A 22977-nucleotide genomic window follows, 5' to 3' on the forward strand; every position below is an offset into this window, starting at 1 on the left:
GCCAGCGATGCACCCTCTGAGCCCGGACAGCTGTGGTCACTCCCAGGCGGGCCAGGATTTCAGCTTTTAGACGTTCATAGTCTTTGATGTGCTCAGCTGGGAGGTCAAAATAGACCTTTTGCGGGTCACAAGTGAGAAAAGGCGATATAATGCCGGCCCATTGGTCCCGGGGCCACGCTTCTCTCTCTGCTATCCTTTCAAAGGTGGTAAGAAAGGCTTCCACGTCATCACTGGGTGTTAGTTTCTGCAAAAAATGGCTGGCTCTAACAGACACTGGGTTGCTAATGGCAACGACCGCTTGCGCTTGTCCCTGAGCCAGCTGCTGTACGGCCTCCTGCAAGGCAGCCACCTGTGCTTGAGTGGACTCCTGCTGGGCCGTAAACTGGGCGGATAGCAGCCGTGTATTTTCCTGCTGCGCAGCTATAGCCTGTGCCAGGGCCTGCTGCTGCTGATCCATCGCTTCCTCATGGCGACGGTTTGACTCTGCTGACGCTTGCTGCTGGGCCACAGTGGCTTGCTGCTGGGTCACAGTGGCTTGCTGCTGGGTCACAGTGGCTTGTGCCAAAGCCTTAACGACCTCCTCCATGCCTTTGTCTGCTGTTTGTAACGCCTGGTCTGACTTCACCCAAGACATGCCATAAGTATACTGTCTCTTTAAATGTCAGTTTTAAACGGTTTTTGCGCCTGCAAATGCACTTTGCCCGCATTCGCCACCAATTGTAAACTTTGGGGGTCTTTAAGCTCCGCGAGACAAGTGCGTAAAACCGTGTCAGTAAAGCAAAGGGTCTTTATTGGTGACCAAACAAAACAAAATAAAGCTTTACTTCAGCATCCAAAACGTCACAACAAAAGTCCTGCTTGTTTCCAGCATAAATTAGGAAAAAGTCTTTCTTCAGAAAAAACAACCAAAAGAAAGGCACATACGTTTTTAGTAAGAAGTCCTCCAGACCTTCCCTGCAGACACAGCTTCACTTCCAAACTACTCAAAAGTCCTCTCTGAGCAACTAGCAGACTTCCATCTTGTCCTCACAGGTGCACTCTCCCAACTCACTCACTCCCTCCAGCATCACTTCCTGCTTTAATGGGTGGTTGTCTGTGAGATTTTAACCCCTTGTGCGCTGGCTTCCAGGGTTTAGGAGTGGAGGCTCCATCCCACCCAAATAACACTTTGGAGCCTCCAAAATTCCAGGCCCCAAACTACTTTATTAAAGATAAAGACTGCGAGCCAGTCCTCTCTGAATTAGCGCCTGCCTGGAACTTTTCACCCACTTTTGGGTGACCCCCTGAACCTTCTACCTCTATTTAAATGGACCATAGTCCAAACAGTGGTGACGTATAGCACCCGTCCAGGACCCACCCCCGGTGTCCTGTACAATATATATATATATATATATATATATATATACACACATACATATATATACACATACATATATATATATATATATATATACACATACATACATACACACACATATACATATACATACACTTTTAAGAAGGCCTGGCTTTCAGTTTCCACTCTAATTCATCACAAAGGTGTTCTATCAGGTTGAGATCAGGACTCTGTGCAGGCCAGTTAAGTTCCTCCACCCCAAACTCGCTCTGGTCCAAATAATTTGGTGGAAGGGGGATTATGGCGTGAGATTGTTTTTGCGGGGTTGGGCTTGGCCCCTTAGTTCCAGTGAAGGAAAATTTTAAGGGGTCAGCATACCAAGACATTTTGACAATTTCATGCTCCGAACTTTGTGGGAATAGTTTGGGGATGACCCCTTCCTGCTCCAACATGACTGTGCAACAGTGCCAAAGCAAGGTCCATTAAGACATGGATGAGTGAGTTTGGGGTGGAGGATTTTGACTGGCCTGCACAGAGTTATGACCTCAACCCGACAGAACACCTTTAGGATGAATTCCAGCAGAGACTGCAAGCCAGGCCTTCTCGTCCCCATCAGTAACCGACCTCACAAATGTGGTTCTGGAAGAATGGTCAAACATTCCCATAGACACACTACTAAACCTTGTGGACGGCCTTCCCAGAAGAGTTGAAGCTGCAAAGGCTGGGCCAACTCAATATTGAACCCTATGGACAAAGACTGGGATGCCATTAAAGTTCATGTGTGTGTGTAGAAGCAGGCATCCCAATACTTTTGACAATATAGTGCATGGGTGCTCAACCTGTGGCTCTCCAGCTGTTGCAAAACTACAATTCCCATAATGCCTCAGCCTTTGGGAGACATGCTTGTACCTGTCAGCGGCTTGCAATGCCTCATGGGAATTGTAGTTCCGCAACAGCTGGAGAGCCACAGGTTGAGCACCCATGATATAGTGTATGTAATGTAAAAGTATGTGCCAAAGTGAATTAAATCTGAATTCCAGCTTTCTGTGGAGAAGACGAGAAGTCCCCCCACCGCAGCCAGAACACAGTGCTGTATACTGTATGTAGTCAATGCTGCATACACTTTTCCTTCGTTTGATTGTTAGCTCAATATGCCTTTGTCGTACATTTTTTTTTTTTTTTACAAACTCTTTAAGAAGAGAAATTTTTCTGAATATGGTTAGCCTAAAGCTGGCCATACATTGATCAAAACTTAGCTGGTCCCTCCTTGACCAGTTGAATTTCAATCAGTGTGTGGGCTCCTGGGCACCTCTGCTCGACTGAATTGTTGAACTTATGTTGAAACATTTTCTGTCGATCAGCAGCTGCAGTTAATCATTGTATTCTGACAGCAGCAAATGCTAGCTGGCCGAAGAAAAAGTGGGAGAGTCCTGGGTATAGCATGGGGGAAGAAGGGAAATATGGAACAGCAATTTTAGGTAACAAGTAAAAATCTGTAAACAGCTAATCTTGTCAAGTCTACTGAGTTTACCCTATTTTGAGTTTTTGTAGCCAGGTTCCAGATATCTCGTCACAAATGTGCTCAGAAGGCTTTGCTTTAGTACACACTCTCTCTCTCTCTCACTCTCTCTTTGCTTAATTTATCATCAATCGCATTCATATTTCCAAAGCAGATTTTTTTTCTTTTCTGGTGGTTGTTAGAAACTCTTTTAACCGCCGCATGTACATATATGTCGGCAGAATGGCACGGACAGGCAGAACGACGTGCCCGCACGTCGCTGCCTAGACGTAGGTTTGGGGGTCAGATCTGGACCCTCCCTGGTACATACGGCGGTTGTTAATCGTGTGGGAGCGATCCAGGATGAGGGGGCGGCTATTAGTTTCTAGCCACCCCCTCACGATCGGTCCCCGGAGCTGAAGAACGGGGAGAGCCGTATGTAAACAAGGCTTCCCCGTGCTTCACTGTGGCGGCTGCATCGATCGTGTCATCCCTTTTATAGGGAGACACAATCGATGATGTCACACCTACAGCCACACCCCTTACAGTTGTAAACACACACTAGGTGAAACATAACTCCTTCAGTGCCCCCTGTGGTTAACTCCCAAACTGCAACTGTCATTTTCACAATAAACAATGCAATTTAAATGCATTTTTTGCTGTGAAAATGACAATGGTCCCAAAAATGTGTCAAAATTGTCCGAAGTGTCTGCCATAATGTCGCAGTCACGAAAAAAATCGCTGATCGCCGCCATTAGTAGTAAAAAAATAATAATTTATAAAAATGCAATAAAACTATCCCCTATTTTGTAAACTTTGCGCAAACCAACTGATAAACGATTATTGCGATTTTTTTTACCAAAAATATGTAGAAGAATACGTATCGGCCTAAAGGAAAAAAAAAAATTTTTTTATATATTTTTGGGGGATATTTATTATAGAAAAAATATTGTTTTTTTTTTCAAAATTGTCGCTCTATTTTTGTTTATAGCACAAAAAATAAAAACCGCAGAGGTGATCAAATACCACCAAAAGAAAGCTCTATTTGTGGGAAGAAAAGGACGCAAATTTTGTTTTGGTACAACATTGCATGACCGTGCAATTACCAATTAAAGCAGCGCAGTGCCAAATTGTAAAAACACCTCTGGGCATTTAGCTGCATATTGGTCCGGGGCTTAAGTAGTTAAACTGATGTTTTTATACATCAAAGCTTGAAATTCAGCAAGCCTGCTGTAGGTGTGTTTGGGATCCCTTGCCTGCATTACAAATAGGTAAGTGATAGAGGTTCTACACTCAAGAGATTGCAGCAAAGGGTATTAGGGTTTGCTGGTATGCTGCCGTAACATCTGGATTAAAGACTGAAGCATTATGCAGGTAGGTGAAATGCAGATACACTTATATTGTAGATTCTCCCACTGTTATCCCCGACCTCTGCCCTAATGCAAGTGTTTTATTCATCTTTCCCAAATCTGCCAACAAGGCTGCACAGTCTATTGTCAAAATCATCTGAGCCACGCCTGTGCCTACGCACTCCTTTCAGAGAAGAGTCTGTACTCTGTGGTCTGGGGTCTGGGGGTAGCGGAAGCTACAATTAAGTGTTATTGCATCAAAAGTGCAGTCACACCTAATGAAAAAACAAACTGAAGCATCACAATTTTCTTTAAATCTCAACCTACCTACATATGGGTTACAGGAAACTCCAGCATCTTCAATATGGTCACAGTTGTGATGTTCCCACTCATTCTTCTTACAAAAGTCTAATGAGGTTTCATTTCCTAGACACTCCACTTCATCAAGTAATATAGGACCAGAGCCCTGTCCATAGTGCGCCCACACCCAGGCTTTTGGCTTCCCCCTGTAATTATATATATATAAAAAATGAAAACAACATGAAAAACATACTATACAGGAATAAAATCTATTGCCATACATAAAAATATATGAAGCAAGCAATAACATTTGGAAAAACAGGATAAAATACAGTAAAACCTTGGTTTGCGAGCATACTTCGTTCCAGAAACATGTTTGTAATCCAAGGCACTTGTATATCAAAGCATTTTTTTACAGGATATAAAATACCGTATTTATCGGCCTATTGCGCGCCCCGGCGTATAGCGTGCACCCCCGAACTTGAAGAAAAATTCCTGGGAAAAAAAAAATACTTACAGTTTGGATGCCCCTCGTCTGTGTCTTGCCCGTCGTCCATCGGAGGCCTCGTCCAGTCCGGCGTCCTTCTGCGGCCATCGTGGTGTCCTCCCCGCTTCCCGCGCTGAGCCGGCATATACCGAGCGCAGTACACTCGGGTATAGTCGGACAGGCTCGGCTCCTCTCGCGTAAAGGACGTACAGGACGTGACCGCCAGAGGAGCCGAGCCTGCCCAACTATACCAGAGTGTACTGCGCTCGGTATATGCCGGCGCAGTGGTTCAAACACAGTGCGGGAAGCGGGTATCGGCGTATATCGCGCACCCACAATTTTGCCCTGATTTTCTGGGCAAAAAAGTGCGCGGTATACGCCGATAAATACGGTAAGTTGCTAAATGTTGTACCTTCATTAAATGTAACCATATTGCTACACTTAGAGGCTCCTCTCTTCTTTTTTATACTCATTTGTGAAATGACACTACTCTTATATCAAGACATCGCTTGTATATCAACGCAAAATGTATTAAAACATTTTGCTTATCTTGCAAAACGCTCTCAAACCAAGTTACTCTCAAACCAAGGTTTTACTGTAGATGTATTATTAGTTCTGACTATTTTACTATGAAATCAATTGGTAAGCATTAGAATGCTTGCCAAAAACAGTGCAGCTTCTATAAAGATACAACAGAATGGAGCACTGCTTATTAAGAGCCGGTTCACACTGGGGCGACTTGTCAGGCGACTCAGCTGCCTGACAAGTCGCGTCCCATTCTATTCAATAGAACCCTTCTAATAGGAGCAACGCAAGTCGCTCCGACTTAGAAAAAGGTTCTTGTACGACTTTGGGGGCGACTCGGGGCGACTTGCATTGACTTCTATACAGAAGTCATTTTGCAAGTCGCCTCTGAAGTCGTCTTCAGGACGCCTTGCCGAGTAGCCCCCGAAGTCGTGCCGCCCCAGTGTGAACCGGCTCTTAGTGTATATGGCTCAAGGGCAGACAAGCATTTGGAAGAACAAAATATTGCAAAATAAGTATATGGAAATGTTCCAGTGTGAGATCTGTTCAGAAAATCAGTGTTTGAAAAAGTAAAACTCATAGTTGTACAAATGTTTAGTGGTCATTGCAATGATCAATGGTAGAAATGTGTGTTAATAACAAGCTACATAGAAAACCATCATTAACATCATGGCCAGAGTAAAAAAAAAAAGTGCAGCTTACAGAATATATAACAGTAAACTACCAGCTTAGAGTAAGTTCCCCACAAAACAGTCAATGTAGCTAGAAATAAATAGCCAGATTCACGTAGATGGGCGCAACTTTAAGGCGGCGTAGCTTAAGGCATTTAAGCTACGCCGCCGTAAGTTAGCGAGGCAAGTACATGATTCTCAAAGTACTTGCCTGCTAAGTTACGGTGGCGTAGCCTAAAGCGGGCGGGCGTAATGGCGCCTAATTCAAATTTAGCTAAGGGGGCGTGTTTTATGTCAATGGGGCTTGACCTGACGTTTTTGACGGTTTTTTAACTGCGCATGCGCCGTGCGCCTACATTTCCCAGTGTGCATTTCGGATACGTCCGCCGCACGGGCCTATTGATTTTGACGTGGACGTAAACGACTTAAATCCCTATTCACGGACGACTTACGCAAACAATGTAAAATTTTCGAATTTCGACGCGGGAACGGCGGCCATACTTAACATTACTATTCCATCTATTTGATGGAATGAGTTTAGGCGGCCTATCTCTTACGTAAACGGCGTAAATGTACTGCGGAGGCCGGGCGTACGTTCGTGAATAGGCGTATCTACTGATTTGCATATTCTACGCCGACCGCAATGGAAGCGCCACCTAGCGGCCAGCAGAAATACTGCAACCCAAGATAGGACGGCGCATCTGTTTAAGCGTATCTCTGTTTGAGAATACACTTAAACTTAGGTCGGCGCAGATTCTGAGTTAGGTCGGCGTATCTACTGATACGCCGACCTAACTCTTACTGAATCTACCTAAAAAACTACAGAGACACTACGGAGCTTAAATTAGAAAAAAAAAAAAAAACAGAATTATTTGCCAGTTTGAAATCTTTGGGAATCCACATTCAAGAATTTCTTTAGGCGCTTTGGCACAGTGGAGAGTAGTGCGCATGGTAAGGGAAAACCTGAATGTTAAGTGGTGCAGCCACAGCCTGTTTTTGTATGGGAGAATATATCTTTAAGGTTCACGTCGAGCAAGTGTGACCAACCAGTGGCTCGGGGGCCACATGTGGCCCACAGAGCCCTCTGATGTGGCCGCGACCTCCTGCTCTGGGATGGAATAGAATAGTTATTAAAGGTCAGCTTATTACTAAAATCACAGTGTATATATGGAGATATCTTTTCTGCAGTGGTTATTGGGCTGCTTTCAAACTGATCCGCAGGTGCAGAGCAGTTTACCTGCGGGTACCTGCACTGAGCCATAGACTTCTGTTATTACCTGCGAGTTTGGTGAGCTTTTTGAAAGTGCAACAAGCCTGCAGAATATAATAGAAGTCTATTGCAAAGTGCAGGAAAGCCAAAAGGTACACTGCATGGCACCCGTGGTGCGGGTAAACCGCAGCGCATCAGTGTGAAAGCATCCTTGGGCCCCTTTTACATTGTCAGTCCGACAGTCTGACCAATTGGACCCTCCATTCGCTTCTAAGTAGTGGCAGACATAAACCTAATTGTGTTCTACCTCCAATACAATCCACTAAAAAGTATCGTGGGCTATGTCCGTGTCCGCTCTGTATATGAAAAGCGGACACGGACATGCCATCCACCCGCTCCACTTATTGTGGCCCGCGACCAGTTACAAAGTCGCTTAAATAGCCCTCGCTCTTCAAAAGGTTGGGTACCCCTGACGTAGAGTGCTATCAAAGCCTGGTGGTAGATATTTATCTACTTATAGTTGCAATACCTTTGTATATTTAGTGATCATATTTGCTAAAGTAGTTTCAATCTTCTCATGGATCATAGTTTGTACTGTTTTTTGGCTTCACTGAGGCACAATCTAGAGCAGGGATGTCCAACCTTTTGACTTTCCTGGGCCACGCTGTCTTGGGCCAGACATAAAATACACCAACAATAAGGATAGCTGATGAGCAGAAAAAGTCAGATCTCAAGTTAACAATCACTTATATAGATAATGTACCTATCTGAGTAATAAAACTTTATTTTTTTGTAAAAAAAATTATGATAACAGTAAAAGGAGGGCAACATAAAACTAGTCATCACAGTATTGTGCTATGAGGCTTGTCCTCTCTCTTTTTTCTTTTTCATATTCCGATCGGAGTGTTTCTGACTGAATTGCTGCATAGGGTCGTTTGTCTAATGAAAAGCAGTCTGAAGGAGACATCAGCTGAGTGGCCTGAGTGCTGCATATGGGATTAGTCGGTTAACCCATTATGAACTCACTGCTTTTTCATCATTATTCATTCATAAGTGTTGTTGTTTTCTAATTTATGTTTACACTATTCACTGAATTGAATATGATTATCACTCACTATATTGTACTAAATCAGCACTAGTTGATATTAGCGCTATCTTCACTTTTTACATATTCATTAATTGGTTTTGTTCACCTTTTTGATACGCAGCTTTTATTATTTAATTATTTTTGTTGATTATTTTTCCTTTATATTAGTTTATTTGGTAGCGCAGTAGTACCACTCTTTTCATAAAACTAGTGGGATATTTGACACTGTTTTTGATAAACTAACACATCAATAACTGGTTCCATGAATATAGTAGCAATTCTCAATTAATTCCCAAGGTACACATCAGATATATTAATACAAAAACTGGCGCTGAAGTGAATAAATAAAATACAAGTATCTGCTGCAATAAAGTGCTAAAACTTCAAAAATGTGCTATACGAATAAGGAGCAGCGCTAGCAGCTGAATAATGGAATATATAAATATGAAACTAGACCTAAGTGCCCATTAATATTTCCAAATCTGAAACAAAGCAATAAAGTGCGAATAAAACACAAATGTGCAATAATGCAAAAAGTGCAAAAAAAAGGGATTTTTTAATACAGCTTACCTGTAAAATCCTTTTCTTGGAGTACATCACGGGACACAGAGCGGCATATTCATTACTATGTGGTTATATGGAGTACCTTCAGGTGATGGACACTGGCAATCTCAAACAGGAAGTGCCTCTCCCTATATAACCCCCTCCCATAGGAGGAGTACCTCAGTTTTGTAGCAAGCAGTATGCCTCCCAAAAATGTTCCCCATAAGAGGGGTGGGAGCTCTGTGTCCCGTGATGTACTCCAAGAAAAGGATTTTACAGGTAAGCTGTATTAAAAAATGCCTTTTTCTTTATCGTACATCACGGGACACAGAGCGGCATATTCATTACTATGTGGGATGTCCCAAAGCAATGCTTAATGAGGGGAGGGAGACATCTTCCCAAAAGGATTTAATTCAGAGATACACTCAAATAATAATAATAAATCCAACTTAGTCGAGAAAAATAAATTTTAAAATTTTTAAATTTTTAACTCAAGGGTGCCCCCGATTCTGAGGGTCTTAAATCGCAGCCTGCAGCACTGCCTGCCCAAAGGCTGTATCTGTATTCCTTCTTACGTCCAACTGGTATAATTCTAGTAAACGTGTGGACTGAAGACCAGGTAGCCGCTTTGCATACTTGAGCCATAGAGAACTGATGATGTGCTGCCCAGGAGGCGCCCAATGAACAACACATCTGTTTTCCGAATCTTCTCTGTAGCTCTAAGATAGGCCCTCATGGCCCTGATAATATCCAAGGTATGCAGCAACCCTTCCTTTCTGGAAGTGGGCTTTGGGAGAAGGATGGTAGTACCAAATCCTGGTTCAGATGAGAACTGGATATAACCTTTGGTAGAAAAAGGAAGGATGAAGACGGAGAACCACCCTGTCCTTATGCAGAAGAAATGGCTCCTTACAAGATAAGGCCGCCAATTCTGACACTCTCCTGGCTGAAATTATGGCAACCAGAAAATACCAACTTCTTTGTCAGTAACACCAAAGAAAACTCAGCCAACGGCTCAAATGTTGCTTCTGCAAGTTGACACAACAAGATTTAAGTCCCACGGACAAAGTGGCGACTTAACCGGAGGATTAATACGCAAGACCCCTTGCATGAAGGTCTTAACCAGTGAGAGGGCGGCCAACGGCTTCTGAAACCACACCGACAGAGTTGAAATCTGTCCCTTAAATGTGCTTAATGCCCGGCCTTTATCCACTCCTAGCAGGAGAAAACATAACATTCTATCAATGGTATATATGCGGGAAAGCCACTTCTTGGACTCACACCAGCCTACATAGGCCCTCCCAACCCTGTAAAAAATTACTAAGGAGACAGCTTTCTAGTCCTGATTAGGGTAGAGATAACCTGTTTTAGCCAGACCTCTACCCCTGAGAATCAGGGATTTAGCCGCCAGGCCGTCAAATTTAGACGCCGTAATGCAGGGTGGAGGATCGGGCCTTGAGAGAGTAGGTCTGGTCGTAGAGGAAGAGTCCAAGGGTCTCCCCCTGTCATCTTCAGGATTAGTGAGTACCATGCCCTCCGGGGCCATGCTGGAGCAACCAGGATCACTGGCTTGTGCTCCACTCTGATCCTACGCAACAGCCGGGGTAGTAGCTGTAGCGGGGGAAAGGCATACAGGAGTTTGAACTGATGCCAAGGGCACACCAACGCATCGGTTCCGCAGGCCATCGGGTCCCTTGTCCGGGACATGAACCTGTCTAGCTTCTTGTTAAATCTCGATGCCATGACATCTACGTCTGGCACACCCCACCTTTGGCAGATTGTCTGAAAAACCAGGGGATGTAGAGACCATTCCCCTGGCGACAGAGTTTGGCGACTTAGAAAGTCTGCCTGCAAGTTGTCCACTCCGGGAATGAATATTGCCGATATGCAGGGTACATGAGCCTCTGCCCACAGAAAAATCAAGCTCCCCTCTTTTTGAGCGGCCTGACTCTTGGTTCCCCCTTGGTGGTTTATATATGCCACAGCTGTGGCATTGTCTGATTGTATTCTCACCGGGGATCCCTGCAATTTGGATGTCCATGCCAGGAGGGCTAGCAGCCCTGAGCTCCAGGATATTGATGGGCAACTGATTCTCCGCCGCTGCCTAAGTACCTTGGCGAGTGCAACCATCCAAGACCGCTCCCCAGCCTTTCAGGCTGGCATCTGTGGTCACTATCTTCCAGGCTATGGGGCTGAAAGATTTTCCCTTCAGCAGGTTCTGAGGGTTTAACCACCAGCACAGACTTTGCCGGGCTCTTGATGATAGTGCTAAAGGAAACTCTAGGGCCTGTCCTTTCTTGCTCCAAGCTGCCAAAATGGCTGCCTGTAGGACGCGTGTATGGCTCTGTGCGTAAGGTACCGCCTCGAACGTAGCCACCAGCTTGCCTAGTAAACGCATACATAGGCGAATAGTTGGTTCTTTTTTGCTTAGAACCAGCTGAATCAAATCTTTGATAGCCTTGACCTTTACCAGGGGTAAAAATACCCTTTGCTGAGCTGTGTCTAACCTCATGCCGAGATATTCCAACTGTTTTGTGGGTTGGAATGCTGATTTTTCTCGGTTAATGACCCAGCCGAACCTCTCGAGGTCTTGAACCGTGAGGGCAACCGCTCGCTCCAAACAAGGAGGTGAGTGGTCTATGATCAAGAGGTCGTCCAAATATGCTAGGACCGTGACCCCTTGGATTCTTAGATTGGCTAATATTGGAGCTAGAACCTTCGTAAACACCCGGGGGGCCGTAGCCAGTCCGAAAGGAAGCGCCACAAATTGGAAGTGACGCTGAGTCACCGAGAAGCGTAAAAATCTCTGATGTGGCTGAAAGATCGGTATATGAAGGTAAGCGTCCTTTATGTCTATGGAGGCCAGAAAGTCGTCCTTCTGGAGCGCGGCGGCCGCTGACCGAACAGATTCCATCCGGAATGACTGAACCTTTAGGTAAACGTTTAAATTCTTTAGGTCCAAAATTGGTCTGGCATCGCCGTTGGGCTTGGGTACGACAAATAGATTGGAGTAAAAACCTAGCCCTTGCTCTTGGGCTGGTACTTCTACTATCACGCCCTGACAAAGCAGACGATCCAATGACGCAAAAAATGAGGACTTCTTTGTTGGATCGTTTGGAATTCTTGACTCCTGATAATGAGGAGGAGGCAACTTTAGAAACTCTAATCTGTAGCCTGTGGCCACAGAAGATCGGACCCATCTGTCGGGGATATTGGCTTCCCAGATCTTTGAAAAGAAACAAAGCCTTCCCCCTACCCTCGTGGGTGGGGGCATCCCTTCATAAGGCAGACTTAGGGGCTGGCTTTGCTGGCTTGCGATACCATGGCTTTTTGCCCCCAGGGGCCTGCCCCTGCGATTTATTGTTAAAGTTTGATCGCGCAGGAGGCCGTCGATACTGCCTGGAATTAGAGGGCCCTGGCACAGGGGAGAGCTGCCTCTTAAATGCCGGACCCCAAAACTTCTTTTTGACTGGTAAAAGGGTACTTTTGCCACTTGAAATAGTCTGAATGTATTTATCCAGATCTTCTCCGAAGAGTCGACCTCCATGGAAAGGAAAACCTGCCAGAAGCTTCTTGCATGGAGGCTCGGCCGCCCAGTTCTTTAGCCATAAGAGCCTTCTCATATGCACTAAAAATAGTGATAAACGAGATGCCTGCTGGATGGAGTCCTTTATAGCATCCACCGCAAAGCACAGCGCTCTGGGAATATCCGATAGCTCCTCTGCCTGTTGGGCAGGGATGTCTCTAAGCATCTGTTTTGTCTGGTCCTTTAAGGCTTGACAGACCCCGATAGCAGCCACAGCTGGCTGCACCACTGCTCCTGCCGTAGCAAAGGATGCCTTTAATAGTGTTTCCAAACGTTTATCCACCGGGTCTTTAAACATATGTATGTTTTCCACCGGGCAAGTTAATGACTTATTTACACACGAGATGGCTGCGTCCACAGCTGGGAGCGCCCATCTCTTAGAAAATTTCTCTTCCATAGGGTAGATAACCGAAAACCGTTTAGGTGGCAGAAAAATTCTGTCTGGTCGTACCCAATCCTGGAAAATCAACTCCTCCAAGAGAGGATGGACCGGAAAAACTGCGTTATTCAAGGGAGCTTTCAGAGAACCCAAGGAGGAGACCGCAGGGACCTGAGGCTCAGGCAAGGGCAACTTAAATGCCGACCGGACCAAGTCTGTCAAAGACTGGATCCACAGGCTCTCCGCTTGGGAGGCTGAAAAAGGTTCCTCCACAGTAGATTCCTCCCACTCTGTTCCCTCTAGGTTCCGGTCCAACAGATCCTCCTGAACCTCTAATTCCTCGGGAGAGAGAAATTCAGCATCCGAGGATACACATCTAGGCGATGGGGATCTAGTCCGCCTTTTGCCTGGAATAGCGTTAGCGATCATAGCGGCTAACCTCTTTTCTAGCCCTCCCAGGGAGGCAGCTAGTACTTCCTCTGTGACAAACACAGGGTTGGGTGGTTCTGGGCCAGCCTCAGCACCAGCCTCCCCTAATGGCTCAACCAAGGCGACCCCTGCCGGAATAACAGGGGGGGGAAGTACCGGCATAGCTGGATTCACATCATCAGAATCAGAGGGGGAACTCTTCTGTTTTTTGGCATTTTTTGTAGCTCTTGATCCTGAACCCTTGGGAGCCATGATACAATACTGAGGGACTCTGCATATAACACCAAGTGTTTTAGCCAGGAGAGTAAAATTTAGGGTTTAGGGAATAAAGTCATAAATGTCCAAAAACCCGGTGGGACCAGTAAGCCTATTAGTAAAAATAGGTTTCTTTTTTTTTTTTTTTTTTTTTTTTTAGTACTGGCCCACCCTGATTTTTGCCAGCACCAATCCGCTGAAGGAGGGATTTTAGGCTTAACTGTATACTGTTTTGGAGCGAGCTCCAGTGTTATAATACCCTTCTGCGCCACCGGGTGTCAGAGCTCTGCCGCTCTGTGTCCTCCTTGTTCCCCTCTCAGCTGTAAACTGAGCAGAACGCTGCTTGCCGTGTATAACGGCGCTGCGGCACGCCCCTCTCTGACGTCAATACGTGCGTCACCGCCCCCTCTCCCCGAACGGCGCGAAGGCAACCTATATGAGGTGCCCGCGCGCGTGTGTCGGGGGAGGGGGCCTACACATGGAGGAGACGCGCCGCCGAACGCTAGCTCACACGGAGCCTCTGGAGGAGCGGCAGATTCAAACATTCGGTCAGGTAAGGCTCATTAGAGGCCCAACAGGAACCTCTCCTCTAGCCCTGGGATTTTTTTTTTTTTTTTTTTCAAGAAAACCCAAACCTGTCGCACAGCGAATAGCTAGCAAAAATCCTAGGACAGGGGGACCAAGTGCTGGGGGGAAGGAAGGTCATCCTGTCTTACACAGACATAGTGAACCAGGCTGCCAATGCAGAGCATATTCAGGCTAACCCCCCTAAAGATCACCCCTGGAGAGCCCACTGTCGAACCAAGTCCCGCAGGCCCTCCTCTTACCTGCTCCATGCCGCAGGACGTTTGTAAAGCACAACATGTCCAATCTTCTCCCATCTCCGTGGGTAGTGTACTAGACCTTCAGGCACTGGGGTCCTGGAAGGAACCTCTGTCCTGGACCTATACAGCACTCTGGCAAACAGGATACTTTTGGCTTTTTTAAAAAAGCTCCAAGACCTGGGCCCAGGGTCCAGCCCTCTAAAAGAGAAGCATTATAGGCTAAACCCCACGACTTGGGGCCCGGGTACTGTCCACCTTAGCACTGAGGCATTTTGGACAGATCCGGTTAGCCTGCCTTGATCCCAAGGATGTGGAGGCAAAGCTTATTCCATGACCAACACCTAAGACACTGGCGAAAAAACTGAGGTACTCCTCCTATGGGAGGGGGTTATATAGGGAGAGGCACTTCCTGTTTGAGATTGCCAGTGTCCATCACCTGAACGTACTCCATATAACCACATAGTAATGAATATGCCGCTCTGTGTCCCGTGATGTACGATAAAGAAATAGACAACACAACAGCGGCAATCGCAGAAGTCTTTGACGTGCTTGTTTTAAGATGCCCAGCGGCTCTTCACTATATTTCCTTTCTTTGTTTATTGGTGGAATGTGATATCCCTCCTACTATCAAGCATATGTTGAGAAACTCATCTGAGGAACTTTGACATTAAGATTGTTTTATGCCTACATGATCCCAGACTGAGAAGCTGAGGATCTGTCATTTCTGGTGAGTGGGGTCTCTGAAGGGGGATTGATATATCCTTTCATGGGAACTTTGGACTCATTGAAGATTTACAACTATTCAGCTCCATTAAAGCGGAGTTCCACCCAAAAATAGAACTTCCGTTTAATCCACTCCTCGCATTTGGCATGTCATTTTGTTGGGGGGGAGTGGGGGGTTCAGGAGGAGTGGGACTTTCTGTCCCACTTCCTTCTTCCACCGAGGGGCTGGTAAGGTGAATATCTTAATCGGCTTACTGCAACCCCTCCCTGTAGGCGATCGCCTGTCCAATCGGACGGCGCAGTGGGTGCCCGGCCGTGAAGCCGAAAGCTGTCACGGCCGGGTGCCCACACTTGGAATGAAGACGCCGGCCGGAGAGGGGGGGGGAGCGGAGCCCCGGCCGGCGCGTCGCTGGAACCGTGGAGCAGGTAAGTGTCTGTTTATTAGAAGCCAGCAGCTACACTTTTTGTAGCTGCTGCCTTTTAATAAACATAAAAAAAGCCTGGAACTCCCCTTTAAGTGTTTAGCACATTTATTGTGTGTTGTCTATTTTTGCACTTTATTGCTGTTTTGCACTTTGTGCATTATTTATGGGCACTTAGGTCTAGTTTCACATTTATATATTCCATTATTCAGCTGCTAGCACTGCTCCTTATTCATATATCACTCATCAGATATGTTGGTTCTAATTGTGCCTTTCGTGTGCTTCATCCTTGAAAATAGTTGCTTACAAATATGAGTGCTGCCGAAAACAAATGACATGAATAAGGTGTGATTGTGAAGAGTGGGATGTTTTTCTTTGGGAAGATAAAACTTAAAAAATTCCAGAGATACTGTCAGATTTTTCTTCGGTGGCATGTGTTTGCTAAGTGTAAACACATTTTTTACAAAAAATTCCACCCCCCCAAAAAATCAACATTTGTAAGCAAGTTTATGAATTTGTGTTGGGCCACATTCATTGCCGTCCTAATCCGCACGCAGCCCATGGGCCGCAGGTTGGACACCCCTGGTCTATAGCATTTGGCTGCTATGAATGTTTGCTATTGGAGCCTAAATTGCACATTAGTAATTTTTGCAGGACATTTATTCACGAGAACAAGAAAGGAATCTAGAGAACCAATGGTGCCCATGAGATATGACATTTAATTCAAAAATGTGGCCATAAAAATGCAAACAATCTGACAGGTCCATCAAATGTGTACATGGGACCCTAGATATCAGTGGCGGTTCGTCCATAGAGGGCGCTGGAGCGCCGCCCCCTCTGGCTCTCACCGCCACTGAGTGAAATAACATAGATTCATGCATTGCACGAATCTATGTTATTTTCGCCGCTGCCGCTGTTATTCAGATGGTCGGCGCTCAATGTCCGGCCATCTGAATAACGCCAGCTGGTTGGCTGTAGGGAAATGTCTATCAAAGCCAACGGCTCTGATAGGCTTTCCCAATACAGCCCTCGGGTCCCGGAAGCTTATTCTCGGAGCGCACAGACTGTACGCCCCTTGAATAAGATGACAGGCGTCTCAGCCAATCACGTTGGCTGGTTCTGGCTACCTGTAACCTGATTGGCTGAGACGCCTGTCAGTCATCGAGGGCGGGAGAAGACATCGTGGGACGTGGATGCCTGACTCCAGTAAAGGTAAGTGCCGGGCGGGGGGGAGGGGAGGCAGAACGCAATTTACAGGGCACAGTGGGGACAATTGGCACAGCGGCGACCATTAAAGGGCACAGTGGCTGCGTTTAATGGCATGGCACAGTGGTGACAATGGATGGCACAGTGGCTGCGTTTAATGGCATGGCACAGTGGTGACAATGGATGGCACAGTGGTGACAATGGATGGCACAGTGGCTGCGTTTAATGGCATGGCACAGTGGTGACAATGTATGGCACAGGGGCTGCGTTTAATGGCATGGCACAGTGGTGACAATGTATGGCACAGTGGCTGCGTTTAATGGCATGGCACAGTGGTGACAATGTATGGCACAGTGGTGACAATGGATGGCACAGTGGCTGTGTTTAATGGCATGGCACAGTGGTGACAATGTATGGCACAGTGGCTGCGTTTAATGGCATGGCACAGTGGTGACAATGGATGGCACAGTGACTGCGTTTAATGGCATGGCACAGTGGTGACAATGTATGGCACAGTGGCTGCGTTTAATGGCATGGCACAGTGGTGACAATGGATGGCACAGTGGTGACAATGGATGGCACAGTGGCTGCGTTTAATGGCATGGCACAGTGGTGACAATGTATGGCACAGTGGCTGCGTTTAATGGCATGGCACAGTGGTGACAATGGATGGCACAGTGACTGCGTTTAATGGCATGGCACAGTGGTGCGAATTGATGGCACAGTGGTGTGAATTGATGGCACAGTGACTGCATTTGATGGCACAGTGACTGCGTTTAATGGCATGGCACAGTGGTGCGAATTGATGGCACAGTGGTGCGAATTGATGGCATGTAACAGTGGCTGCGTTTGGGCACAGTGAGACTGCAATTTTTTTTTTCCTTTGCGCCCCCCCAAAAATTTTGAGCACCAGCCGCCACTGCTAGATATGTACATTATTGGAAACAAAAGGATGGATAGTTGGGAACAAACTTGTTTACCGTGGTTGGTACTAAAAATTATTAAAATAGCACTTTAAAGTTAATATCCAGGGCAGTAAAAACTAGAGCAGTGGTTCTCAACCTTGGGGGGTCGGGACCCCCTCAGGGGTCAAATGATGATTTGCCAGGGGTCACCAAATCCTGGGCTGTTCCTGAAGCCTGCACTGCTCTCCCAGGAAGGGAGATAAGAGGGGGAGGAACAAAAAAAAGGGAGAAAAGGGAAAAAAATTGAGAGAAAGAAAAGTTAGATGGAAAGATGGGGGGAAAAAAAAGGAAGAGAGATGAAAGGGAAAGAAAGGAGAATAAAGAGAAAGAGGGGTACATCCTAAAATGTACCATAAGGGGTTTTAATACTGTACAATTGGAAGTCACTCAGGGAGCGCTAAATGTCTGCGGGTTAGGGGTGCAAATTACTTGTCTTGCCTTGGGTGCTTTTAACCCACGCTATGAAAATAATTTTACTGTTAGAGGTCCCCACAACTTGGGAAATTTTATCAAGGGGTCACAGCACTAGAGGGTTGAGAACCACTGACCTAGAGAGAATAACTTTGTGTAGCCCAAATTCGGTCACTCCTTCCTCAAGGGTGACACGGAGATCATCTCCATTTATGGTTGTAGGAAGAGGAAGACTCCATGTATTCCTTGTGACAAGTGTCAGTAAAAAAAAATATGGATGGTGCAATGCATCCACTTGCAGGGCTGGATCTTTGATGTATGGTGGGGTTAATAAGTTGGTTGCCAGTCACTTTGTAATTTTATCTCAGAATACATTTTAGGAGGGAAGGTTAGAGATGCAGGAAACCGAAAATATGGCAACAAAGCTGAATTACATAGATAGTGTGACGAGATCCTTCCTCGCCCAGGTCCTGCTCTCCCGACACTCCTCTGCTACCAGTGAGTCAGCTTGCAGATTGCAACGTCTGATGGTCCAGTCATCCAAGGTTCCGGGATCCGAATTACAGCTATGTGCCATTCGGACCCATTAAGAACAAACACCAGGCAGGCTGTATGTAAGTTCCAACAGGACTCTTTATTTCAAGTACACAGCACACTTTTATACAGAATTTTGGAACATCCCACTCCCAACAACCGCTTTCCTATTGGTCAATTGTAAAGTATATCCAGTCTTCACTCAGGTCCCCCTTGACCATGCAAATGAGGACTTGAAATTGTCAACAGGGATTGGTCCAATAGCTTGGATAGAAAGACTTGTGTATTGAGACAGAAGCCCCAGGGGGTAATCAATGTACACAATAACCTGGTTCCAGCTAGACGGCCTGACTCCGACACCCGCTCTTAACCTGCAGAACACAATAAAAGGTATTTCGCAAGCTGGTTCCACTTAGCATTTCAAAAGCCTTGCATTGAATGTCCCTCTCCTGTGTAACATATGTCAAGTAGAAACACTTTAATATCTCAAGGTCCATGACATTACTTCCCCTGGGAACCAGTCCAACAGCCGCAGTGGGACCCAAACGGGTCAACTCGAGGATGTTGGAAAAGTAGTCTTAAAGTTCCAGGACTGTGCTGGGATGACCCATCTGCCTTCCTGTTTTGAGGTCCTGGCCCATAATCGGACGGCAAGAGGCTCACATTCAGTCCTCTCCAAAAGCCCCTGTCCCGGCTAGGTCTGTCACACATCTCCCCCTTTGGCAGGAGACTAACACTGGGAGAGACCCCAATTTCGGTACCCACCCAGTACCCCAGATACCTTGTCCCAAAGAGAGCATTACTCACCCAGCCAATCTCTGCCTCTCTCAGAGAACACGCCTGCCGCTGGGGAGAGGCCTGGACTGGCCCTTCTCCCTGGAGTCCTTTCAGCCGCTGGAGAGAAGACAGGGTGGCTGGGCTCAGTTCATCATGCCATTGGGAATCTGGGCCAACTGGCCACCATTCCTGGGGTATACCAGTGGAGACTGCAGTCCCATCCACTGATGCTAGGTAAAAATCCCCCGGTGCTTGCAAAGCAAAGCCGACATCCTCCTGTCTCAGTGCCGCACCATGTTCTGGGGTTGTGTCCGTGGAGATCGGAGTCCCATCCACTACCACAGGAACCCCCTCTCCTGTTAGTTGAGAGCAGAGGCCTGGGGCACTCTGCTCTGTTGCCAGCTCTTCCGCTGGGTTGCTGTGAGTGGAGACCACAGTCCCATCCACCGATATCCGCTCAAGCTGTAGTGGGGTGCAGCCGCCAGTAGCATCCTGTCCTGCTGCCAGTGATTCAGCTGGGAGTACGAGCTTTACCACCTCAGCTTGTTGCTGGGGAGGGGGGCCAACCGCCCCGGCTCCCTGGAACTCCACAGTTGGTCCCAGTGCTGGGCAGAGATGGCTAGCATTCTGCCCTGTTGCCAGCACTTCTGCTGGGGGTGCATAATCCATAACATCCTCTGAACAGTCCATACACTCTGTAATCTGTGGCTGGGGAGTGATCGCCATCTTCTCACCCTGAGCCTCCGGAACTGCCACAGGGGTGGGGCAGAGGTCTTGATCCCTCTGTCCGGTGACCAGCGCTTCAGCTGGGGAAGTTCCTTGTAACTCCACAAATACTGTCCTTGGTGCTGGGCAGAGCACAGTGAAGTTTGGCCCTGATACCAGCTCTTCTGTTGGAGGCTCCCCAGGTTGTTCTTCCTCAGCAGAAAAGTCTATCAAATCCCCTGTCTCTACAACTGGTGTCTGGGGATAGAGGTTCACCATCTCCTGTCCATGGAACCCAGAAGATGCTATGGGTACTGAGCAGAGGTTAGCAGAGCTCGGCCCTGCGGTCAGCACTTCAGCTTTGGGAATGGCAAGCTCCCGATTTTCCACTGCTGATTCATCAGCCAGGATTTCATCACTGTCAGCTGATATTTCCTCATAGTCCCAGGTAAAGGGAACCTCACCCTGCTGCTGAGCGGAGTCTAGCAGCTGTTTGTAGGCGATTTCCAGTTCCCATTCCTGAGCGGCCAGGAATTCCAAATCTTCCTGTAACCAGTGCACTTCCGGGACATTCAGTCTTCGCTCTCTGTGCTCCATTATTTCCTCCCAACGCCACTCCCGATCGCTCCCAAAGTTGGGATCCCTGGACATCCTCCAATACAACAATCCCAGGCCATCATAGTCAAAGCCTTCCGTGGGGCTGTCATCCGCTGACCACGGGCACTCTTGGACTACATACCACCGGAGGGCTCTGTAGCTCTCGTCCAACCGCATCTCTTCCCGGATCAGCCTGCTTAACTCTGCTGTCCACTCCTGCTTTGGTTGTTCCCCCAATAACAGCATCCGTACTTCATACTGTGACCAGTACCTTACATGGATGGAGGGGAGAGCTTTTCCCTGGTGTCGCTGCTCGCGGGCTAGCGCTTCTTTCCAGAGTTCGCAGCGGATCGAATCAGACCATCCAAGCAGGACCTCCTCTGATACTGGTCCTCTGCGCTGTATCTGCTTCTCTCGCAACCTCCTTCTGAATTCCTCTTCCATGGTTACTGATATCTGTACCTCTCCTCTCCTTTCATTTGGTGCTGCTTCTTTAGGCGTTGTCACCGATCGCCGTATTTCTGCAATTCTCAGCTCCTGTTGCCGCTCTCGTTCTCTCTGTTGTCGCTCTCGTTCTCTCTCATCCTGCCACTGGAGGTCTCTAATGGTATTCTGTATGGCGGTCTCTGATGGGTTCGCACCATATAATGCCAACCGCTGTTGAACTCGCTGCTGGAACAAGTCTTCAACTGACCGGGGTCCTGCATCACCATCCCTCTGATCCATCTCGGCTAGCGCAATGATCAGGGTGGCCTTGTTCTTCCCACCGGTCCCTCCACGGCTCTCAAGCAAGTCTTTTAGCATGGTTCTCCTCCAGGCTGCATAGCTGGTCATTCATGGTGGTGGTTTGGAGTTGTCCCAGTAACTGGAGAGCAAATCCCACCGCTGCCAACCAATGTGACGAGATCCTTCCTCGCCCAGGTCCTGCTCTCCCGACACTCCTCTGCTACCAGTGAGTCAGCTTGCAGATTGCAACGTCTGATGGTCCAGTCATCCAAGGTTCCGGGATCCGAATTACAGCTATGTGCCATTCGGACCCATTAAGAACAAACACCAGGCAGGCTGTATGTAAGTTCCAACAGGACTCTTTATTTCAAGTACACAGCACACTTTTATACAGAATTTTGGAACATCCCACTCCCAACAACCGCTTTCCTATTGGTCAATTGTAAAGTATATCCAGTCTTCACTCAGGTCCCCCTTGACCATGCAAATGAGGACTTGAAATTGTCAACAGGGATTGGTCCAATAGCTTGGATAGAAAGACTTGTGTATTGAGACAGAAGCCCCAGGGGGTAATCAATGTACACAATAACCTGGTTCCAGCTAGACGGCCTGACTCCGACACCCGCTCTTAACCTGCAGAACACAATAAAAGGTATTTCGCAAGCTGGTTCCACTTAGCATTTCAAAAGCCTTGCATTGAATGTCCCTCTCCTGTGTAACATATGTCAAGTAGAAACACTTTAATATCTCAAGGTCCATGACAGATAGCATTCTAAATCTCAAATTCCAGGGCCAGATTCACAGTAGAAATACGCCGGCGTATCTACTGATACTCCGGCGTATTTTCAAATTTGCCGCGTCGTATCTTTAGTTTGAATCCTCAAACCAAGATACGACGGCTTTAGGCTTTGATCCGACAGGCGTACGGCTTCGTACGCCTTCGGATCGTAGGTGTAATACTTCGGCGCCCGCTGGGTAGAGTTTGCGTCATTTTTCCGCGTCGGTTATGCTAATTAGCTGTTTATGGCGATCCACGAAGGTACGCGCGTTCGTCACATTCTCTTACGTCGTCGCTAGTCGGCTTTTCCCGGCGTATAGTTACGGCTGCTATTTCAAGGCTTATATTTAGACTGCCCATGTTAAAGTATGGCCGTCGTTCCCGTGTCGAATTTTAAATATTTTTTTTTTTGCGTAAGTCGTCCGTGAATAGGAAAGGACGTAATGCACGTCGCCGTTCAAAAGATTACGTCGGTGCGACGTCATTTCACGCAAAGCACAGCGGGAAATTTCAAAACGGACCATGCGCAGTACGTTCGGCGCGGGAACGCGCCTAATTTAAATGATACACGCCCCATTTGAATTAGGCAGGCTTGCGCCGGACGCATTTACGATACGCCGCCGCAAGTTTACAGGCAAGTGCTTTGTGAATCAA

General features: G+C 47.0%; 1 protein-coding gene across 1 annotated transcript in view; it reads right to left on the reverse strand.

The window, feature by feature from the left end:
* The window catches only part of LOC120908932 (neurotrypsin-like), an 82896-nt gene that overhangs the window by 33853 nt on the left and 26066 nt on the right, over nucleotides 1-22977 (reverse strand). Inside the window, exon 7 of the mRNA XM_040320445.1 lies at nucleotides 4511-4689. Coding sequence (XP_040176379.1) covers nucleotides 4511-4689 — 179 coding nt within the window. The remainder of the gene's footprint in view (nucleotides 1-4510; nucleotides 4690-22977) is intronic.

This window comes from Rana temporaria, chromosome 8 (assembly GCF_905171775.1).
Source record: "Rana temporaria chromosome 8, aRanTem1.1, whole genome shotgun sequence".
In the NCBI taxonomy this organism is placed as follows: domain Eukaryota; kingdom Metazoa; phylum Chordata; class Amphibia; order Anura; family Ranidae; genus Rana; species Rana temporaria.